This window comes from Cupressus sempervirens, chromosome 6 (assembly GCF_028749045.1).
Source record: "Cupressus sempervirens isolate cs-2001-9-10 chromosome 6, ASM2874904v1, whole genome shotgun sequence".
NCBI classification, from domain to species: Eukaryota; Viridiplantae; Streptophyta; class Pinopsida; order Cupressales; family Cupressaceae; genus Cupressus; species Cupressus sempervirens.
Window position 1 is genome coordinate 12,029,958 of NC_143123.1, and position 21,212 is coordinate 12,051,169.

General features: G+C 38.4%; 2 protein-coding genes across 12 annotated transcripts in view; one reads left to right on the forward strand and one right to left on the reverse strand.

Moving 5' to 3' along the window:
* The window catches only part of ACD5 (Diacylglycerol kinase family protein), a 156,641-nt gene that overhangs the window by 21,089 nt on the left and 114,340 nt on the right, over positions 1-21,212 (forward strand). The gene's annotated exons all lie outside the window — the stretch shown is intronic.
* On the reverse strand, positions 11,676-14,366 carry LOC149550771 (uncharacterized). Its single transcript, XM_089789512.1, has 5 exons — positions 13,308-14,366; positions 12,953-13,185; positions 12,683-12,835; positions 12,197-12,597; positions 11,676-12,092 (listed from the first exon to the last, which is right to left on the reverse strand). Exons 1-5 carry the CDS (start codon positions 13,922-13,924, stop codon positions 11,676-11,678), a joined length of 1,821 nt encoding a protein of 606 aa, XP_089645638.1. The 5' UTR covers positions 13,925-14,366.

The following is a 21,212-nucleotide window of genomic DNA, read 5'->3' on the forward strand; positions in this document are numbered from 1 at the left end:
AGTCATATGTCTCTTGCATGTGAATTGTTTGACAAAATTCTTTGAGCCTTCAATCAGCATCTTTGAGAGCTGATTTGAGGAAGGTTATTACAGTGGTATCAGAGCTTGCTTGCAAAGTGTTTGACGAAATGTCAAACAACTGAAGTATAAAGATTTTTGGTGTTTGAAGAAGTTATAACCTGTTGGTGTCATTACAGTGGTATCAGAGAGGTTTCCTGTGATCCTGTGGAGGTCTTATTGGCAATTTGGATTAGCCAGATAGAGAGAAAAATGTTTGACAAAATGAATGCCGGTCCAGATCAGGGAAAGGAAAGATTCTTACAATTATTAGACACCTTAGCACATGGACAGTGATCAGCAGAGCAAAGAGCACAGGAACAGAGTCAGAGATTTGAGTTTATGATGCAGATGATGGCTTGTCAAATGGGGTTGAATGCTAATGCGGGTGGAGGAAATAATCAGAATGGTAATAACCAGAGTGGTAATAATCAGGATGGGACACATAATGGAGGCAAACAAGTTGGGAACAATTTCGGTCATGCATCCCAGCAATCTAGGACAGTGAGTTCGAGGCCCATTATTCCCACATTTCCTCTTAGAGCTGCAGAGCAGCCCGTACCAGAGCCCCAGATCACTGATATACAGGACCAGCTGAGGAGAGATTGGGAAGCCGGAGGTCCAGATTTTATTGCTGCAATTACCTTTAGGGAGTATATAGATGTGCGGATGAAGCATATGCCACATGGACATGACAGGAACCAAAACTATGAGCTACGAAAGAAAGTAGGGAAACTTCAGTTACCATATTACGATGGCTCGGGGAAGTCTACAGCAAGAGCTTGGGTTCAAAAGCTTGACACATACTTTCAAACGAACCTTATGCTTGAGGAAGAAGCTATTAAGTATGTAGCAATTCACCTGGATGGGTTAGCACACAAGTGGTAGCATCATGGTATGGTCACTATGGGTCATGCACACATTACCTCATATGTGGAGTTTACGGAGAGACTGATTGAACGCTTTGATAGGCCTAAGGATCATACCTTCCCTATGACAGGCAGAAACTTGTATGAGGAGTTTAACAGACATGCAGATTCGATACAGGGAGACTTTAGCACATCTTCAGGTAATGGTTTATCTGCATCATCTTCACAGGCAAAAGGGGTAACAAATGTTGTGCAAGTTGAGCCAGTTGCATTAGAAGGTGATATCACAGGTACACCAGATTGTGTGATTGACATAGATAGTGATTCCAATACAGTTGGGCTGGATGAAGTTACAGCAGTTGAGGATACTGTCATGTTTGAGGATAGTACAGTTGATCAGAAAGTGAGCATTCAAGACTTTGTAGAAAGTGAGTATCAAGCACAGTTGGATGCTTCTTCACCTAGTAGCTCTTTACTTGGTTTGGCAAGCCAGCTGAAGACAAGGGACAAGAATATTGTCACGGCTTTATCCCATCATGTTAGGATACATGGATTGATTGAGAATCACATTTGGATGATTCAACTGCAAGAGAGACAGAAAGGAGTCACAACAGGTTCTTCTTGTGACGGCTTACAACAGATCAAGGAAGGCATGGAGGCAATGAAGTTGGCTCTCTAGGATTCTGAGAGACATGTGGACGAGCGTTGTCTTGAGGTGAGTTCAGTTCGGGAGTTAGTGCATATAGCAGGGACTCAATTTCTTTTTACAGTCGGGCCACATGTTGATGATGATATGAGTACGTCTAGCATTCACACTCCGGATTCAGAGATTGTAGACAAGTTCATGAAGTCAGTTGGTATTGTTCACATTACTCAGGTGAGAAGTTTACTTGAATTGCCAGTTGGTTTCCGTTCATGGATTAGATGTTGGGATCCTTATCTTAGTTCTTGGGATCGTTTTGACCAGAGATATCTATCATTCCTTGGTAGTAGTATCTATTGCACCATCATGGACTTGATTAGTAGTTTGCCAGATGTAGTTCTCATCCATGCCAGCAACTTGTTTGATGCTGGAATTAGTTTTTACACACCTGTGTTGGGCATTGTTCATATATCCAGTCGACCATTCTTGTTGGAATGGGTTGATGATCTCTCAGATATGACAGAGTTTACAGAAGAGTCCCAGGATCCGAGTATTAAAGATGATAGCTATTCCGAGGTTACTCCTTTGGACAGTGTACCAGGGATAGAGTATAGGAGTTCGACTAGTCGGCACAATCATGTGTCTAGTCAGCTAAGAGTTAGCGAGCGAGACATTTCTATCGCTTGCGAGCATTTCGATGTTGCTCGTCAATTGTTAGCAGTTTATGGATGGGGTTCTCCTACTAGTGATGAGCAGGGAGGCAATTATCTTTCCTTGACAGAGATCCACTCTTTATGGGAGGCTATCCGGATTCTGAGACAAAATTATATGCAGTTGGTAGCCGACAGAGATTATCTTATGGAGTGGGGAAGTACAACATACGATGCATTATTGGCCAAAGAAGATGAGGTGAGCGAGCTTACTCAGCAGCTCGAGGTGACTTCTAAGATTCTTGAGAGTACACAGTTGGCTTTCGAGGAGTCACAGTTTCATTTGGCTAAGGTGACCATGGAGTTAGAGCGACTTCAGTCTTTACCAGATTCTATACAATCACAGACCGTGGTGTCTGGTGATCTGCGGATGTCCATGGTTGAGGTTGATAGAGGTAGTGGAGATGAGGATATATCTGTCCATGACACTACTATTGGCATATGTGGTCCATTTCCACTGGAGGCAGGTTCAACTGAGTTGGGCGCTGCAGCTGAGCATTGTGATATGTTTGACTTGGAGGGCATAGAGACTAGTGATGTTGTTGTTGATTCTGCACTCTTGGCTATATCATCCTCTGACTTAGCTGATGATCAGTCACAGTTGGTCATATCACGTCTGCAGGATGAGTCTTTGACTAAGATTGGTTCTTTTTACCGGCATTATACTTAAGGATATGTTCATCGATTTGCTTTTGATCCATGTGTTGAGGAGTTGATGGCAGACAGGTTTGGACTGGGCTCTCATTTTGCTATCTACCGTGTAATGACTATTCACCATCAACAATGCATGGGTGTTATGGTTATGAGACAGTGGCCGGTAATCTACAGAGTTGTGTTAACTGCAGCAGATGTACAGTGTGTGGATTCTCTGTATTTGGTGCAGTTTCATGTGGGAGTGGTCACTATTGTAGCAGAGTTGGAGTGTGCATTCCACATAACACGGTGGGTTGTGTGGATGGTGTTTATTATGTTGACAGTTTGGGTGATCTACTCTACTTGGGGTCTAATATTTTGAGAGTTTGTGCCTCGTGGGTTCCTGACTATGGCAGTACTGGATTTGGAGTTTAGTTGCACCATGATTCACGATTCATTTATGGATTCCTCTTGGTTAATTTTCATAGGTTGTTGTAGGAGCCTATGTTGACTGACAGCAATATAGTTCATGACTACATTTGGGATCCAGGTGGATTGATTGGGTTGTTGTTTGACCATTGCTTGGGGACAAGCAATTTTGGGAAGGGCGGACTATAATGTCTCCTTTTTTAGCATTCATAGCATGATGTTGTCGTTAGCCTATTTCCCCATGGTCCCGTAGGCTAACCAGGACATTAAAGGGACTTAGAGGCCATTTGGCCTAGATAGTTTCAGTTGCAGGTCTTTTTAAGGGGTTTTGAGGCAACTTTGGGCATACTTACTATTTATAGTAAGTCATCTTGGATATGGTCGGACATTCAGTGGCAGCAGTATGTCGATGGTAATTGTTTAAAATCGACAAGAAGACTTGTTTATCATTGATAAGATTTGTTATGCATTGATAAAGCTATTTTATAAAGTTAAATTTAAATATTTAACTTTATTAATGCATAGACTATAGTTTGTGGGAAATATTTAAATTAAAAGAGTCCCTTTTATTTTATAACACATTGGAGACATAAGTTACATAAAGGGAGTTATCTTTTATCCCACATTGAGAAAACGAAAGATGGAGCTCTTGTGAAAACACTATAAAAGAAATGGAAGAGCTTCTTTTTAGCATGGTTGGAAATATCAAAGAAATTGGAAATTTTTTTGGAGATTATGTCTCAATAGTTTGAAGGACGAAATCCCTTCAAGCTGGAAATCTTGACGCCATTGAAAGATATGGTCTTGAGATTCAACAGGGTAGCAGTCTGAAAAAGCAGATATGAAAAAGCAGTCCAAAAAAGCGGAACCGAAAAAACAGGCCGAAAAAGCAGTTCGAAAAAAAGCGGAATCGAAAAAGTAGGCCGAAAAAAGCGGAACCGAAAAAAGTAGGTTGAAAAGCAGTCCAAAAAAGCAGTTCGAAAAAGCAAATCGAAAAAGCAAAGCAGAAGGGGCAGCATTGAAGAAAATTATTACAGCCATCTACAATCAGGTTCTTTTATTAGTATTGTTTTTAGGGTGTTATAGGTTTCAGCTGTAAGTGTGCATTATACCAGCATTATCATTTTGTAATCCATATAAATGCCAAAAGTCTTGGCCACATTTCATGAGCATTGTATTAGAAATTTCATTGCAAATTAAGAAGATAATAGTTGCTGGTGTCATTTAAGCAATTTAATATCATTATTTATCAGCTAGTTAGTTTGCATACCAACTGTTTGTAAAAATGCCAGTTGGCTGTAGGTGTTCATTTCTCATGCTTAGATCATATATATGCACTGAATATTGTCAAAATTAGTAGCACACTCATGTTAGGTCATTGTGTAGTCCATTGTAGTCTTCTAGCACAAGATTTTCATTGATGCAAATTGAAGAATAAGTCATTTGAAGCTAGCTGAAATACTATATCAGTCATATGTCCCTTGCATGTGAATTGTTTGATGAAATTCCTTGAGCTTTTATTAGCATTTTTTTGAGGGCAGAGTAGAGGTGGGTTATTACAGTGGTATTAGAGCTTGCTTGCAAAGTGTTTGACGAAATGTCAAACAATTGAAGTATAAAGATTTTTGGTATTTGAAAAAGTTATAACCTGTTGGGGTCATTACAGAAAGTGAGAACAAAACCTCCAAGGCCAAAAGACATGGAAGCGGGAGTGAAAGCTCGAAAGAAAATGAGTATGAATCCAAGACCATCCAAGCCTTGAGGAAGGATATGATGCGATTAATGAAGGAGGTGACAGGAAGTAAGGAAGAGAAAAGAGAAGGGAGGGAACTATGGTGCACAGATTGTGAAAAGGAGGGCCATACAAAAGGGACATGCCTGTGAAAAACATTTTGTGAGATCTGTGAGGTATTGGGACACACAATTAAAGATTGTCCCTACAATCTAAAAACATGGGACGCACAATTATTCTTCACCTAGGGAGAACAATCCACACCACCCTCCACCCATCCACAAAATACAAATACAGAAGCCTCACCTGGAGTTTATAGAAATAATGGACGAGAGTGTAATAACAGTAGCAATAACAACACACCCCGGAGAGCAATCCAGTATGATTCTAAGGGAATACCTACAATGCAATGTAGGCAGTGCAATGAATGGGGGCATTTTGCATGAGAGTGTCAGAATGGAGGAGGATAGAACAGAGGAATACTATGTAAATGGTGTGGACCAGGTAATCACGAGGATGCGAATGGCCCTAGGCAAAAAAGGGTGAACATGTTGGATATTGAAGAACCAAAAAGGGAAGTCCTTGGTATCACAAGAATGCAAGCCAAGAAACTTGTTTACCCAGATGATACTAGGGAAAAGGAAAAAATTCATGAAGCCAGAAAAGACATTCAAGATGTGACAACAAAATGGAAGGCAAGTACGGATAAACTTCCTACCAACAGGCGTGTACAAAATATGATGAAACAAGTACCAGAGACCACTATTCTAGTGAAAATTGGCAATCTACTGGAAATACTACCTCAAGTGCATTAGCATTAACACAAGGGGCAAGCATCAAAGGGACACCCTCCAAAGAGGAGGAGAAAGAGGAAGCACAAGTCGGGAAAGAGAACACCCTATTCACTTATAGGAATGAGGAGGACACCAGCAGTGGTGGAAATGTAAATAATGGGGTATAAACACTCAAATACTATTGTTGATGGAGGCTTTGGCATGAATGTCTTATTTGAGGAAACATGGAAGGCAATATGGAAATCCACACTCTAGCCACCCACATTCTATAATGTCCCAATTTTTAGTAGGTTCCGGCAGTTGGCTAGGTCAGTTCACCATCGCGACCCTCATGAGCTGACAATAGGATTTGAGGGTCTTAGTTGTGCGGTTATAGGCTTTCCAACAGCGTGTGGTGTGTTTTGGCTTCGTTTGAGGGACTTACTATTGTAGTAAGTCAATCTGTTGGTTCCGATGAGCTCAGTTGAGTCAGAGGAGTTGGAGGATGCTTTTAGTTTTTATTTTGGGCTTTCGGTTTGGGCTTCAAGAATCTTGGAGGGAGCATCTATTTATAGTAAGTCACCCTGTCAGGTTCATTCATCGTTGTTCATCATTAGGGTGACTTTGGTGTTGTCAGATTTCGATTCTGATGCTTCTTTAGTTGTTTTCACAAGACGGGTGAATTATTATTATTATTCATCTAAATATGCTGAGGTTGCTATTTTTGTTGGTGTTGTTAGTTGGTCACCTCAGTATCATAGTTTGTTGGAACCAAGATGAAAAGTTTTAAATCATGGGAACAAGAAACAATGGTCTTACATGTCAAAATTTGAAGTTATGGTGGAAAAGGTCATTTTCGGAGCCAAAAGCAATTAATAAATTAGTTTATAATGACACTTTATTATGTTTTAATGTTGTGTGTGGGAAGCTTCTTATGTGAAGTTCATTTGGAAAACTTTGTGCCATTTGGAGATTATAAATATGAGCCCATTTGATGAGTAAAGCATCCGATTGATTATTTTCTTTTGTTGCTTGCGAAGAGTTTCTGAGTTTGCTGATTTCTTTGCCCTTGCTGAAGTATAAGGATTTGGAATTAAGTGCTTGGGAATTCACAGCTCAGGTATTGTGAATTAATTCTGAGAATTGTCTTAATTAAATTACAACATTTCTCGACTATTATGTACTGTACCTGGGAATTTCATTGTGGTTGGAGAATTTGTGATTTTGAACGCCATTATTGTCTATTGTTTGGTGTGGTTAAAGAGGAATTCACTGTGGCTATCATCCCTATATTTGGCAGTGATTTCAGACTTTGTGGAAGGCTGCGATCAATTATTGGAGGGCAGCAATCAGGTTTTAGAGCACCTACGATTATAAGCGAGGAGCATGTATTTCTGAACCAATGAGTAAATTGGATTATTTCTTGAGAGTTGCAATCCGTATTTCATTTGTTAGAAGTCAATTTCCAGTTTCATTATTGCATTCTTGTAAATTTCCAGATTTCAATTTTTAAATTGGATATTAGGAGCATTGCCATCAATTATAGAATTACTTCTGAATTGTTTAGTGGTGTTCATTTGTCCAAATTGATAAAGACTCAAACAATTAAAATTGTGAGCAAGTGGCTGTGAATTTAAAGCATTATTGATTGAGTAATAATAATTTGCCTACCAAATGTTTGACAAAATATCAAACTGTTGATTAGCAAAAGCAAATTGATGTTTGTTAAGGATATAGCCTGTTGAGGGTTTTTACACATTCCAATTAGTGGGTGTAGACCAGCATGGAATCAAGCCAATAGTAACCTTGATGGGACAAAAGGTAGTAATTGGTACACATCAATTTTACTTGGATTTTGTGGTTACTCTAGAGAAAAATGGGTATGATGCCCTATTGGGAAGAGGATGGCTAGTTACGGCAATGGCTACCCATCATTGTAATGTCCCCACTTCTTAGTTTGGATAATGAGCTTATAACCTGTAACAATTTGTTAGTACATAGTAAAACATATACAAAGATACAGAATCAATTGTCTATAAACCCTCAACAAGTGTTAGTAGTTCATATGATAATAACTATTAAATTAATTATCTACTAATCCTGTGTTGTCCCTTTGTAATCCTTAAAGAATACTCTTCTCAAATTCACCTAACCCTCTGGTGAGAATTACTCTCGATTAGGCAACCATCATATTGAGAGTGTTCTTCTAAGGCCTGTGGGGTCTTTATTAATGAGTGTTAACACTACTTACTTGGCAGAGATCCCATCTTTATCTAAGCTTTTGATCTCTAACATATGCATATGATTAACCACTACAATCAATATATATTCCTTTAACCAAGCTTTTGATCTTTAACATATGCATATGATTAACCACTACAATATATATTGTCTCTAGAGATTCTTTGTAAATCTCTCGTTGGATTCCAACTTGGAATCTCAACATTCTTAGAGAATGCCCTCTGATCTTTATGAGCTCTCTTTATGAGAAACTTGACATCCATAATGGATGCCTTGTACCAAGATCAACTTGGTCTCTATGAGAACTATAAAGTTCTTATCTCATCATATATTTTGTTATCATATAAATATTATATATAACAAAAAAACAAACAAATATGATTCACCTCTAAGTTACCCTTGAGTCTGCACTTTTTTTCTTTAGATATTATTCTGCTTCTTTTTAGTCTCATTTCTCTGAAGTCTTATAGATGCAACTTATTATCTCTGTACTTAGATCTCATAGACTTCTACTTAATATTACTTCTCTCTAATCATATCTTATAAACTTCTTCTTAATTCTGCAACATAATTATTATGGGATTGAAGTATGAATAATGTCCTGCTATCTCTTGGTCTGATCATTTTATATCTTATTATAATCGTTGTCACTGTTTCTTGCCTATTTTATGTTTTCCTCTCCTTATGGGTGCCAGTCTTGTAAGTAATGTTGATTGTTTGTTCTCTACTTTCCTTTATCTCCTTATCGTTGTTTGTAGTCTCTTTGCACTGATTGTCATTGCTTTATTTATTTATTAATAGCTGTCACTTTTATATCCTTTGTTTTTATTTACTTTGGTTCTGCCATGCATCTATTTAATATTACTTGAGTACTTATTATTTTTATCTGGTTCGCTCTTCTTGTTTTGTCCGTTTTGCTCATCAAATTCGTAGTTTTTTGGAATTGATTTCTTGTCTCTTTTTAATCTTGTCCGCCTCACCATGCTTAGTTAATGTCTTTTTTCTCTATGACGCGATTGAACTCATTCCTCTTGGTGTGCGCTTTGACACAGATGGAATGTGTTTACTGTTTTGTTTTTTTCCTCCTAGTAGCTACCTTTCTTATTTATTTCCTCCCTCCTTCCTTTGATCGGTGGTTTGCTTTATTATCTTCAAATGATGATGAAGAGACAACGTTACACGAAGTATTGCCAACCCTTAGTAAGGGTCATGTCTTCTTAATTAATCGTCGTAGTTAGAGGCCATTTAGTCACTACTGTTGTTAAGGGGAATGATTATTTATTTAGTTGATAACTGTACATCTCATTACTTACAATGAGAATGTTTCATTGTATGAGATTACGTAGTTGATAAGCAATCAAGGCATAATAACTTTATGTGAGAATGATCTGTCAATTATATGTGTTGAAAATCCACATGGAGCATTGTTTCTAACATGGGAAATATATTTTGGGTAAGGGTTATGATTTCCCAACTCCATCTTATGTCAAGTCTGTCTCAATTATTTCATTTCGAATCAATAAACACTGCTGACACTGTAAGTGCGAGTTATTTATAGAAATGCATGTTACATTTTCTAAAAATAGTCTTATTTTCAATTTTAACTTTTTATATTATATTTCACAGCCTTAATATTCTAATATAATATCTTTACCTAAGAAGCATAGTCTTCTCAACTAACGTTATTTAATAAATGTAATTGATTGCGTCTTGATATAATGTTTTGTATTGTGGAGTTGGTTACTGTTTCTAATCTTGTACAGATTCTTATAGTCATTATTTCCTTTGTTTTTATGTTGTATCAAAATTTATATATTTATGTTTATTTAATTAATTTAAAAAAAATTATTATTATTTTATTGGTTGGGGGACATGACAGAATTAAATACCCAAAAATAAACTATCTAATAAACTAAAGACTAACTAAGATAACTATTAAAGAAACAGTACAATATTCTAATACTCTCTTTCAGTAGTCATCATCCAACTACCCTAGAAAAGATTGTACATATCTTGTGGTGATAAATTCTTCAGAACATTTTGTTGCTGAGACCCTCGATCAATTTGCAAAATGTTTAATAACCAAGAGTAGCCAAAATCTATCTAGAAAAAATAGAGAAGGCTGGACCCTTCTTAAAAATGTTTTGCAACAAAAGACAAGAGCCTACCATTAAGACAAGTTTGAAAGGAAGCCAAAGTGCCAAATGCTAAATCTATTAGGAGAGATGATGCTGTCAAAATTCTTACTAACCCTTAAGCTATTGCAAAGTACATAAACACATACGAAATCAGATTTCAGCAAATAAACTCACAACACAAGATATACATGGGAAAGCCCTTGCAGGAAAAAACCCACCCTCCAAAAGCTAAATTCATTCGTATTATCAGCAACAACAACAATTTTTTTTCTATTAAGATAGTTTAAACCAAAGTAACAAGAATCGGAATCGGATCGGAATCGGCAAGGCCGAATCGAATCGTGAATCGGCAATGAATCGGCAAATTTGAAAAAATCCTTTAAATTTAAAGATTTTAACAATTTAAAACTTATTTCATGCACCCTTTATTGAATATAACTTAAACACACTATAACATCATCAAATAGAAGTTAAAACTTAACATACATAAACATGGAACATAAAATCCATCACATATGTAACTATGTTATCTAAAATGTAAATTGTAGGCTAGCTGAAGTAAATAGAAATCAAATGATCACAATGATTTAAATCATAGAATGTATGTAAGATGATCCATAAGACATCAAATCATAAATGTATGTAAGAATCTAAGATGAAGATCCATGAAAGTTTGAAACATATGTCTATCAATGATTCAGTATCAATATCTGTAAACAAAATATAAAAACAAGGCTCCAGCTCAAGCCTCAGACTAATAGTCATCATCATCATCCTCAACATCATCCTGAAGCTCGGCTGCAGCCTCAGCCTCAGCCTCTGAGTATCCAGTCTGCCTAGTAGCAAGGCGTCTAATGTAGGTCCTAGAGGACTGCTGAGCCATATCTCCCGCATGTAAGATGGGCTCATGAACGTCGCTAGGGCCTGTGCCTGTGCGTGCATGTGTGCGTCTACCAATGCCTGAAGAACGTGCTCTAGCTGCCTCAGCCTCTATATCCACTTGGTCAACCCACACACGGTCTTCCTCAGTGAAGACTGGATCCACAACCTCTGTAAGCCACTCTGATTCTGGATCAATCTCCTCTAGAATGATCGGAGAGGAGTCAGTGCCCAAAATCTGTCTGATCCTAAGACGAAGGTTGTAATGAACAAAGACAATATCATTCAACTTCTGCACTGTCAACCTGTTTCTCCTTTTCGAATGGATGTGCTCGAACATGGACCAACTGCGCTCACATCCAGAAGCGCTGCTTGGCTGACTTAGAATACGAATGACAATTTTTTGAAGTTTTGGGGTTGTGGCCCCAAACATTTGCCACCATCTATCTGCAATAAGGGAAAAATTGAAAATAGAAACAATTAGTCTCATTTACAAATTACAAGTTAACTCTAAAATTACATAATCAACTTTAAGATTAGAATCTAGATTCATGAACATTGAATATATTATTTAATTTTTACCTGGCTGTAGTGTTGTCTGAGCATTTATGGCCATTCTGCTAGAGAAAAGTGGCCCCTCTTTATTGTTGAACTGGTCTAGCTCAACAATCGCAGCAGCGCTATCTTCATCGCTACTCAACTTCTGAATCACTGTGTATAAGCCAGTGAGAACCTCCGCATCCGCCTTGAACTCAGGACGGAAACGATATGCCGGATTCAAAAAGTAAGCTGCTGCATGGATGGGTCGATGGAGCTGATTCTGCCATCTCCTATCGATGATGTCCCAAATAGGGCCATACCTCTCCTGCACTCCTGCATATTGGGCTCTGATGGCCTCCTTGGCCCTATCCATGCCCTCATAAATGTAGCCCATAGAGGGCTTCTCCCCATCAGCAATTCGTAGCAAAGCTACAAGGGGCTCAGTGACCTACATATAAAGTAAAACAAAAAACTTGAGTCAAAACTTAAATATAAAATAATATAACTTAAAGTAAAAGTAAAATACTAAATGTTAAATTGCAATAAATTTACCTGCAGGATTTCTCTAGCGGGTTTCCAAAAACCATCCTCATCAAATATGCAATCCGCCACATCTATCCCTACAGTGGTCGTAGCATAGGAAGAAGAAATCCACTCCCGCCCAACAAACATGCTCCTCAATTCATCCCTTGATGTCAACAAGGACTGCAAGGTGATGAAATTCGAGGCAAACCTCGTGATACCTGGGCGAGCTAACTCTTTTCCTTCTGTGTACTTCCTCATTGTGCTAAGGACAAATGAATGATTATAAATGAATTTGCATATGTTTTTTGCCCTTTCCACACATGACTTGACAAACTCAAGTTTGCCAATTTCCTCCAACATGAGGTCAATGCAATGTGCCGCACAAGGGGACCAAAATATGGTGGGGTGCCTCTCCATCAAAAGTTTACCTACAACAATTTTAAGTCAATTAGAAATTCAAATTTCAAAATTCAAATAAATTTATTTTCAAAACTTGAAAAGTTAAAAGTTTACCTGCAGCAACATAACTTGCTGCATTATCCGTCACCACCTGGATCACATTTTGTTCTCCCACCTCTGCTATGACTTCCGCAATAGCCTCACATAAGTATGTGGCATTTTTTACATGTGCGGAAGCATCAATGGATTTGATGAACATGGTATATCCTACAAGTAACAAAACAACGAATTAGAATATTAAAATTAAATGGATCATCAACAAATTAGCATTCAACAAATCAAAATTTACAATTATGTATGTAGGAAAGTAGAATGATCAATTACCTCCACAGGATACAAGAAAATTGAGGAGTGTTCTATTCCTCCTATCTGTCCAACCATCAGTCATGATGGTGCAACCCTTTGCAATCCACTCCTTTCGGTTCTCCTCGAGCTCAGCCCTCATGTCCTCTACCATCTCATCCAAGAGGTATCCGCTCAACTCAGCCTCAGTTGGGGCTTTAAACCCCGGACCACAAATAGCAACCGCGTCTATCATGTTCTGCCAATAAGGAGCCCTGTCACAAATAAAAATTTAGATGTCAAAGACTCAAATTATAAAACAAGTAAATATAATTAAAGTTTTACTTTTACTTTTAATTTTAACTTTAAAGAAAACAACGAAAAAAGAATCAATTACCTGGCTGCAATAAATGGAATGTTGCAAAAGTACCAAAATTTGCATATCTCCTTTCTGGCAGCATCATGAATTTCCTTGTTCAAACCCATGCCCTCAAGCGTGGGTTGGGAACCAGGAGTAGTGCGGGGCACAAAGTAACTATCCATTCTGTTTTTCCGCACTCTAGGCTGCAATAGGTTGGTGTGGGACTCTGTCTCAGTATGTGACCAACTAGCACCAGCACGAGCAGAAGAACTAGGATAAAAAGGAGGCCTAGAAGAACCCTCTCCAACACAACCTACAGATGCAGAAGCTGATGCAGATGCAGATGTGGATGCGGCTGCAGATGCGGATGCGGGAACATGGGAGCCAATACCCCTTAACCCTTCAAGTTGCATTTTCCTATTGGCTTTGTCTTTTTCAATTTTTTCTAATGCCATTAAGCAAGTGCGTTTTGCCTCAGGAGTTTGGTGAGTGCAAATTGTAACATCGTGTCCAGGTATAGCAGCAATGTGGTATTTCAATCTATAAATACCCCCAGAAGTTATTTTTTCTTTACAAAAAATACATTTTGTTTGATATTTGGTTCTTCCAGGAAACTCTTCGTTATATTTCCAACATTCATCTTTTCTACCCATTGCGAATTTGCAAAAAATGAAAGCAAAGGCTGCTGCAATAAAAATTTATATGTAAAATATCAAAGTTTGAAGCTAATAAAAGCTACAAAACAACAAACCCTAGTTTGCAACTTAGTAAAAATAAAGAACATTCAAGATCTAAACTAAAAATCTTGAAAACTATAAAAATTTAACAAAAAATGCATAATACACTAACATGCAAAAAAAAAAAGAGCACTTACCTCTTGCAAATGAGTTGAGGAGTGTTGAGATTGGCTCCCTAATGCTCCCAATGCAATTGATGGCCTCCCCAAATGGATTGCTGATCTCTTTTGTGCTCTTTCTTCTTGCCGGTTAGAAACCTATGGCTTTTCTTTTCTCTTCTTCTCTCTCACTTTTCCTCTCTTCTACTCATGTTAAATAAATAGAAGACCCTTTAGGGTTATAACAAAGAGAAATGGTCAAAAACAAAGTAAAAAAACCAAGCAATTTTTTAAAATTTTACAACTCTATACTTTATTGGCCGCGGGCGATTCCTGCCGATTTTTCTAGGCGATTCATGCAATTTTTTGCCTGAATCGCCTGAATCGGCGATTCACTTGAAGAAATCGGCAATTGCGATTTCCGACTCCAAAAAAATCGCCATTGCTGAATCTAATCGCCGAATCGCCGATTCAGGCGATTTTATGGCGATTCTCGTTACTCTGGTTTAAACATTTACAAGTATAGCCAAGAGTCTGAGATAAAACAGCAGATCACACCCCCGATTACATATACAGTTACAATAATTTTGGGCGGTGATATCAAAACTTAAAAAATTGGAGCACTATCAGATTTTACATACCCATTCATTGATTACAGCTTTTTACATATTTATCATAACAAAAATTAAACTGAAGAAACAAACTAGCTCCAGCCATCATTATGGCTGTCATGATCAGATTGAGCCACTGGAACTTCATTAAGGTTTTGAGTCACATCAGCAGTTGCCTCCTCCTGACTGGCTGAACTGTATCCTTGAAACACATTACTTACATTGTTCAAATTTGCTGCCTCTGAAGGAGCTAACAAACTCTGGTACTCAGCAATATAATTTGCTGAATGCACATTATCCTTATTGATCGGTAGGCTGCCTTCTTGCACAAGAATCATGAAATCACTCCTGGAGATATGTAACACCAAAGCCACCTGAGACATAATGTGAAAATGGGTGAGTTTAAAATTAAACTCAGTAAGTACCCTTCTCTCCTCCTAAAAGATTTCTTTGTTCCGGTTCTTCCAAAGAGTCCATAAAATCTCGGTTGAAACCAAAAAGTGTTAAGTTTAGAATCAAATTTTTCTACATAACCAGCAAGAATTTCACTCCAGGTGATACTACCTTCACAGTTCCAAAGACAAGGGGAGCCAAGAAAAATGGACCACAACTTGCGAGCATAAACACATTTGAAAAATAAATGTTCAAAAGATTGAGTCACATTACACAAACTGCAAGTCACAGGGGATAGACCAATAGAAGAAAGAATTTGACCAACAGCTAACTTTTTTAACAACAACAACCATTTAAAACTAATCTTTTTAGGCTCAGCTTTACCTTTCCAAAAAAATTCAAAAAAGAAAGACCAATTAGAGAATGGATTAATTTGCCCCCAGCACTGGATCACTCTGGCAACGAGAGAAGACTCATTCTTCATGCACAAATACAACCCTTTAGTAGTGGTATCTTTCAATAGAACACCATCAGCCCATTTAGCTTTATCAAGAAAGACCTTAGAATCAATAATATCACAGGGGCTATTGAACTTAATCGCTGTCTTAATCAATGTGTAAGTCTTTTTCTTTGAATCAGGAATATTAAATCTGCCTTTTAACTCCTCCCACTCCCCTAATTGCCCCTCCATCAAGATATCCTGAATCAATTAAATCCCCTTCAAGTTCCAAGCTTTGGCAGAACAACTCTAAGTAAGGGCCAAAGCTTTATTATTATACGAAAGCCCCCACCAAATGGATCTATCCTTCACAAGAAAATAAGGAGGTCCTCCTGCTGCTTCTCTTTCCTGTATAAACTTTCTCACCTGGATCCAAGCTTTCCAAAAGGTCTGAATTTTTTTTGACTCAAACAATCTCATCTTAAACTCCCCTAAAACAATATCAATCACTGGAATATACTTCCAATTCTTGCCTTTCTTAATGACTGATTTCAAAAGGTTATTTCTAATAAGGATTTTCCATGGTTCATTACCCCATAGGGCTTTTAACACCAATTTGGATGCTAGAGCCATTCCTTGGGCTTTAAGATCCTTCAAACCCAAACCTCCCTGACTTCTTACTTGACAACACCATTCCCACTTAACGCAATGTCTCTTCTTACTCCCTTTTCCATATGACCAAAGAAAATCTCGCAGAATTCTTTCTAACATATTCACATGGGAGTTAAGAAACATCTAAGCCGAGGCATAAAAAATATGATAAGAGGAAAGAACTTTCTGTACGACTTGCAATCTACCAGCAAAAGACAAGGAATGGGTTTGCCATTTCAAGTGTTTCTTATTAATTTTTCCATACACCCATTCCCACATCTTATTGAGATTTAGATCAATTGAAAAGGGTATACCCAAGTACCTAACAATTTGATTAGGGCCAGACCAGTGCCAACCCTTGTTGACTAGCCAATCCGGTGGATCAACAGACCAACCCTACACATTAGACTTTGAAGGTGAAATCTTGGATCCGGAGGCCATACAAAAGAAATTAATCCTTTTATTAGCATTCTCAAAATTCTCCTTTGAAAGCCCTAAGAACAAAGAAGTATTATCTACAAATTGAGCATTAATAAAATCCTCCCCATTAGGCGAGGAAATACCTTTTAGGGATGGTCCCAACTCCTTTTCCCTTAGAATGTAAAACAGAGCATCCGCTGCAATGACAAACAGCAAAGGGGCAATCGGGCAACCTTGCCTAATCGACCTTTCTAGCACAATAGGTTTTGACATACATCCATTCACATCAATGACAATACTGGCATCCTTGAATAAAACATTTATCCAATTGCAATGTGTTTCCGTAAAGCCAAATGCTTTAAGCATACCAATAACAAATCCCCACTCGATCCTATCATAGGCTTTCTCAAAATCTAACAGAATCATAGCTACATCCTGCCCATCCTCTTTAGCCCAATTCATGGCCTCCCAACTGGTGATAAGATTCTCTAGAATATACTTCCGTGGGATAAAATTTGTTTATGTTTGAGAAACAAACTTATTCAGCAACAAAGCAATTCTTCTCGCAAGCATTTTAGCATGAATTTTATAGGACAGGTTTAATAAGGTAACAGGTCTCCAATTCTTAACTAGAGACTTATCCCCCGCTTTAGGCAGAAGCTTAATAACTCCTTTATTAATGGGACCCCCTAATGACCCCTTCTTAAAAGCTTCTTTATAAATTTCCAACAGCTCAAGGCAGATCCAACTTTAATTTTTCTAATAGAATTCAGCTGGAACTCCATCCAAACCAGGAGACTTTCCATTAGGAAAGGTATCAATAGCAGCTTCAATTTTGAGATATCCTTACTAAGATTATTTTGCTCCTCTTCAGAAACTTTGAGAGGAATGAGCTTAAAGCATTCTTCCATCACTATTTTGCTCTCTGGAGTCATTTCTGAAGAGAATAAGTTACTGTAAAAACTATAGAAAGCATTCTGAATCTCCTCAGGGTCACTTGAAGTTCTATCCCCTACAAGAATATCATTGATCGGCTCTCTTTTGTATTTAGCTTTGATAATGTTAAAAAAGTACCCCGAACCTTTAGCCCCTTCATTAATCCAATTCATCCTTGCTCTAATCTTCTGCGCTTGAATCTTGTACCTTTGTATACAACTCAAATGGTGCTTAATGCTAGCCAGTTGCATCTCCAGTTCCTCATTCAGCCCTATTCCTTGCAGTTCTTTTTCTGCCCATATCAATTAGTTCTGCCACAAGGATTCCTCTTGGTTCCTATCCATGGCTAACTTTTTACCAATGACTTGAAGAAGATTTTTCCATGTCTCCACCTTCAAGTTCGGGAGATCAATAGGATCAAGCAAAGGGTTACTAATTCTAAGAATCCCTGTTACCATAACTATGGCCTCAACATTGTCAGGATCCTCGAGGAGCGTAGAATTAAGCTTGAAAGAGCTATGAGTCCTCTTAGAGACTGGAGAATTCCCAAAAGCTTCTATCCTATAGCAAGTATGGATAGGTGAATGATTAGAGAGAGAAGCTGGAACAACTTGGACCAGAGCATGACTATTATGCTGTAGGAAGGAAACAGAGGAACCATCCCCATAAACCCTATCCAGTCTATAATAAACCCTTTGCTTGCCTGTTTGATTATTGCACAAAGTGAACCAAATGTCTTGAAACTTGCCATACATATTTTCCATGGGATCCACCAAATTGAATTTTCTTTTGAATTTATACCAAAAATACATTTCATTACCTTTCCAACAATGAGAGAAACCTCCAGATTTATCAATGCTGTGCTCCACCATGTTAAAATCCCCCACAACTACCCATGGGATTTTTGGCAAGTGCACACAACACCACTCCCATAGCTCAGCTCTTTCTCTATAGTTATTTGAAGGATACACATTACAAATACCAAAAACACTATCACCTTGCTTGACATAACCCAAATTATCCTCTGACACACAGAACACCCATGGCTTACAATAGAGCTTTCCCATTTAGGGTGAATAAGAATAGCCACACCACCCTTTCCTCTCTCATGATTGGAGTAGAAGCCTATAGACTTGTCCCACAGGAACTTCAAAATAGAATAGGCTTGAAACCCAACCACCGTAATTTCCTGTAAACAAATAAAGTCCTTATCCTTCAACTTATTGCACCATCTTCTAACAAGGTATTTCCTATCTGGCATTTCTAAACCCCGAACATTCCGACTATGGATATGTAGCATCATAATAATTTAGGGGGAGTTTTGGAACTCAATCGGGAAGATTCCTCCTCCCTCTATCCCCTAAAGGACCATGACTTCTATCTACAATCTTTCTCTTCTTCCTAACAACCTCTGTAAATTGACCCTCCATATTAGACACTTCTAGGGCTAAAGATCCAGGTGAGGAAGTGGGAGCCGAAGGCAGAGAAAGCATCTCCTTATTTTCTTGATGAATTTTAATTGCCTTCTCTTTAATTGATATAAAGGCTAACTGCTGAGCATTTAGAGTTGGCTGAACATTAATGCCATCCTGGGGGATTTTAGACTGACCTCTTGACAGGGGGGAAGCTACGGGCGCAGAAATAATATCCGAAACACCAACCCTAGCCTACACCACATCAAATTCTTCTTCAAAAAAAGGGTTTGACAACGACAAAAAACTATTGCTCATAGGAATGTCAATAGAATTAACAACTGGAGGCTGGAGACCCAGTATGGTAGCGGGGTCTTCCAACTGCATACCACCTAACTCCTTAGCTTGGTTAACGGAATCCACGTCCTTATTGGGGACATTGCTTGCATTATTTTTACCAGCGATTGGTAGACCGGAGGACTCCTTGTTATTGACCACATTAAAATTTTCTTTATGAGAAGGTTGAAGAGCCGGGCAATCCTTTTTAGTATGCCCACTATGCCTACAATGAAAACAGGCATTTAAATTTCTCAACAGGGCAATCTCCCAACAAAACCTTTCTCCCTCAAAAGAAATATTATAAGGAAAATCCACATCTGGAGCCAGAGCCAAAAGAACCCTAGCATTAAGGTGTGGCAAGGTAACCCTAGATTGCTCAACTTGTAAAACAGAACCTAACGGCTTAAGAATTTGCAGAATGAATGGCCAAAATTCCACATTCAGATTCTGAATTTCCACCCAATTTGGTGGAGCCCTAGCAACCACCTTATCAAAATCGCCCTTTGGAGACCACAGGTAGACCCTGAACATTGACCTACCAACATTCCAGAACCTTTTTTCCAAAGCTCTTTCTTGCATGTTGTGATTTTTCAGAAAAATAACAAACAAACCCTTCTGAAAATTCTACAATATGTCACATAAATACCAAGCTTCTTACCCCAAACTGTTGCAAGCCAATCATCAAAAAACTTCCTAGCAGGCAAGGCCTCTTTATCCAAACAAATGAAGAAAATAGCAATGCTTTTAAGCCTAGACCTTTCATTCAAAATAGTAGACACCGTGTCCTCATTGGGGGAAAGAGAAAGAACCTTGGGACCGAGAGAAGGAGACTTACCATTCTCTTCTCCACTTCCTCCAATGGCGGCACTGCTTCCGTCGGAGAATCCACCTCCATTGGTTGCAGCCCGTCTTCCTTCTCCTCCACGCAACTCTGGTTCCACATTATGTCTATGAATGACACCCTTAAACACTGTGACTGCCAAGAAGGTCGGAGAACTTTCAGCCACCACTTAGTTTGTAAGACAATTTTCCTTCAACATCGCCAACATTCCCGACTGCAGTTTTATTAATGCCCTTCTTAGTTGTACTCCCACCCACGTCATCTTGCAAAATGCTGGCCTCTCCTCTGCCATGATTCGACTCTCCCATGGCACGAGCGAACGAGGCCGAGGGCAAATTTCACACAACTTAGCAAGTGCATGAAATAATGAAACAATAAAATGTAAGCCAAATGAAGGACAAGAGCAAATGGGGAATTACAACAGCCAAACAAACAATACAAGTGACATGGGGCACACCACATGACTCACAAAACACAAACCAAACAGACTCTGAGGTTGACATCATCCGAACACACAGCAAGTTGCAGAGCCCATTGTCCCAACATTCCTCTTCGTCCTACACATCCAGCAACAACAACAATTACAATACACTCCTTGAGCCAATTCTCATCAATAGAAATTACAGCAGCGGAGAATTCTCGAGAATATTTGGCACATAAACGCTCCTTAGAAGATATCCAAACAACCATACACAATGTACTAAGGGGCTACATATTTATAGAGCTCAACACAAGTGGAAAGAGCCCATGGTTTCCAAAACCATTTCTAACACCAAAGAGGTATGTGGTGTCAACTTGCTAAACCAATGACACGTTGCACATAGAAACTTCCGGAATAACTCAACCACAACGGTCACCATTCTATATGCAACACCTAGCTGGCACCACTTGTCAATAGTGAACTCCATCATATAAATTGCCAAATATTAACTCTCCATGACTTTTCCACCGAACTAGTAGCTGCCATAATCATTACATAGATTCAACATAACAACTTATGACACTAGTTGCTTAACTCTAGGACTTCTGAAATGGGCTAAAAGAAAGAAATAAATAAATAGTGT